Source organism: Arachis duranensis, chromosome 8, assembly GCF_000817695.3.
Source record: "Arachis duranensis cultivar V14167 chromosome 8, aradu.V14167.gnm2.J7QH, whole genome shotgun sequence".
Lineage (NCBI taxonomy): Eukaryota > Viridiplantae > Streptophyta > Magnoliopsida > Fabales > Fabaceae > Arachis > Arachis duranensis.
Genome location: NC_029779.3, coordinates 2,287,895 through 2,290,789, shown reverse-complemented (window position 1 = coordinate 2,290,789; position 2,895 = coordinate 2,287,895). Strand labels below are relative to the sequence as shown.

Here is a 2,895-nt window from a genome sequence, read left to right as displayed (position 1 = left end):
GCAAGCTAAGGTGCCCTTTTCATGAGTATTGCTAGTTAGCAATTCCTATCTATCTCACCATAAATACTATACTATTTTGCAAAACTTGGTAGCATTAATTAAGATTAGACTAGACGAGTGGTAGCAACAATCTAATTAGTGGTTATTGAAAGTGCGTTAAGTAAACGTGGCTCCACAATACGATATGATGTGGACATATATATACAAATATAAGATAACAAAAATGGAACTACAAAGGGAGGGGACCAAGATGTAAGTGGTGCACACAGATCAATGCGAATTACACAAGAGTGGTATGAGATCATTCACATCACATGCTGTGCCTTCACGTACAGTAGTGAGAGACAGAGAAGAAGAACGGAGATGGCAGGGCACGAAGTTAGGTAGCCATGGATCACTTGCTATGTTGTATATGTATAGAGAACTTGCATGCCGCAGGTATGTAATCTTAATGTACGACTCAGGGAAAAAAAAGAAACACTGCAAGTTGGAGGGATATTTCCTAAGTTCCTCTTACAATGCCACATGCATTGTGATCATTTCTGCATTCCATTTTTTTTCTTTTCGTTTCTCTTCTGAGATACATACAAAACAGAGAATCAAAGTAAATAGCATGTAATAGAAGGAAATGAAACTAACATTTATAATTGACCTGTCTTTATAAAATAACTAAACCTTATTAGACGATCAGCAAAATTTGTTATTTTTTTTGTTAGTCGTCTGCTATTAATCTTTAAAAATATAAGTTAAAAAGTATATTATTAAATTATTAGACTAAAAAAATTGAATTAATAACTAAAAATAATAACAAAAAATAATTAATTCTGATGATTTTTTAGCATTTTTGTTTCTATATACTTTGAGACGATGTTGGTATGTATAATATTGTTCTTTCCTTTTTCAATAAAATTTATTATTTTTTATCAATATTTAACCAACAAATATATTTTTATATTAAATTATAAATTTTAAATCTTAAACCCAATAATATAAAAATAAATTGTTAGTCATCTCTCAAAATATAATAAATGAAAATTTCTTATTTGATTAATTAACAAAAGGTAAAATACTCTTTATTTAGCAAGAGTGTTTAACAATAAGTCAACAAGTATCTATATATTATAACACAAAAATATAATATTAAATTGGTCTCTACTTTTGGTCGTAATTCTGTTTTGGTCTTTAACCTTTAAAGTGTTTTATTTAAATCCAAAAAATTTCATTTAGCCTCAATGTAATTCCATCGTGAGGTCAAAGTTAAATAATTAACGGAATGTTCTACATGACAGCAGCACAAAAATAAAGTCGATAATTTGAAGAACAAGTACAAGCTCTGAAGGCACAAAATTAACCGTGGATACATCAATACATTTATTTATCATTCTTCTTAGTTTTATAGAAAATATTTCATTTAAATTATAAGAAAAATGATAAATAAATATATTCATGCATCCACGGTTGATTTTGTGTTTTTAGAGCTTGTACTTGTTCTCCAAATTATCGATCTTGTTCTTGTATTGCTATCATGTAGGACATTCCGTTAATTATTTAACTTTGACATCACGGTGAGACTACATTAAAGTTAAATAAAATTCTTTTTAAATTAAAATAGGATACTTTACCTTAAGGACCAAAATAAAATTATACTCAGGACTAATTTAATACTTTACTCTTAATTTTTTCTTGTTGGGTTAAAACAAATTATATTTAAAATTTTCATTGGCTAATTGTAAATAAATTTTTTGTTAAAAAAAAAAGTAAAACTTAAAACGGGCCAAACCATGTACCATGAAAAGGCGGCAATGGGGAAGAAACCCAAAAAGTGAGGGCCTTAATGTCCTTCAACAACAACGCATGGCCCCCAAAAAGGGCCCTAGGGCCCTTGTCTTTTGTCCCCACATTACCATTTTCTATCTCTATTCTCTAATACTAAGTTACTAAACTGAGCATCATAAATAGGCACCACGTTCCCTTTGATTTTTCACAGTTCACAACAAACTTGACATCAATACACAATGGCTATGAGAAAATCAAGTGGCAGGCTTGCTTCTCAAACAACAATGATCAAGCAAATGGTGAAGAGATGCTCCAGTTTAGGAAGGAAACAACAGCAGCAAGGTGAAGACGTTCCAAAGGGTCACTTTGTTGTTTATGTTGGTGGAGTTGGAGAGAAGAGAAGCAGGTACATTCTTCCCATCTCCTTCCTCAGCACACCACAGTTTCAGATCCTCCTTCATCAGGCAGAAGAAGAGTTTGGATTTGATCATCAAATGGGTCTCACCATTCCTTGTCAACAACATGTTTTTGAGTCTCTTACTTCCATGCTCAGATGAACCATCAAACCATCACCTGCTAATTCAAACATGAAGCTGCTTCATTGCTTCTCTCTCTTGATTTTCTCCGTTGTTTAATTTCCATTCATCACATGTTATATATATTTATATATTGTAAATCTTGTAGCTAGCTAGAAAAAGCAGAGCATTTTTTCCTGCAGAGTTGAGTGCCAGTGGCAGGAACTAATTTCATGTCTTGTTCATTTCCTTGTCTATGTTTTGATTGAACTATGGATTATACAATCTTAAGGTATAGTATGATGATGAGCATTGAACCACACTTTAATTCAGTTTATGCCACTCAGATTCATCACCCTTCGGAAAATCACTTGCACCGGAATGTTTGGTCACTACCATTATTCATATGTAATAATGGTTACTCATTTAGATAGGAAACTAAGCGGGACAATGTCATATATTATATTAGAAATTAAATTAAACATAATCTTTGTCAATACTTTTTCAAAGCTCGTGCAAGATATTTTTCCGTCTGATACAATATGAGTATATGGCAATAAGCAAAAAAAAAAAATGATGATAATAATGATAATAAAATTAAATT

At 31.3% G+C, this 2,895-nt stretch overlaps 1 protein-coding gene across 1 annotated transcript; it reads left to right on the top strand.

Annotated features, from left to right (window-relative positions):
- The first annotated feature begins 326 nt into the window (after window positions 1-326).
- On the top strand, window positions 327-2,601 carry LOC107460137 (protein SMALL AUXIN UP-REGULATED RNA 51-like). Its single transcript, XM_016078467.3, has 2 exons — window positions 327-438; window positions 1,988-2,601. Exon 2 carries the CDS (start codon window positions 2,016-2,018, stop codon window positions 2,331-2,333), a length of 318 nt encoding a protein of 105 aa, XP_015933953.1. The 5' UTR covers window positions 327-438; window positions 1,988-2,015; the 3' UTR covers window positions 2,334-2,601.
- The last annotated feature ends 294 nt before the right edge of the window (window positions 2,602-2,895 follow it).

Coding starts and splice junctions, on each gene's coding strand:
- LOC107460137 (XM_016078467.3), top strand. CDS start 2,016: ATGGCTATGAGAAAATCAAGTGGCAGGCTTGCTTCTCAAACAACAATG.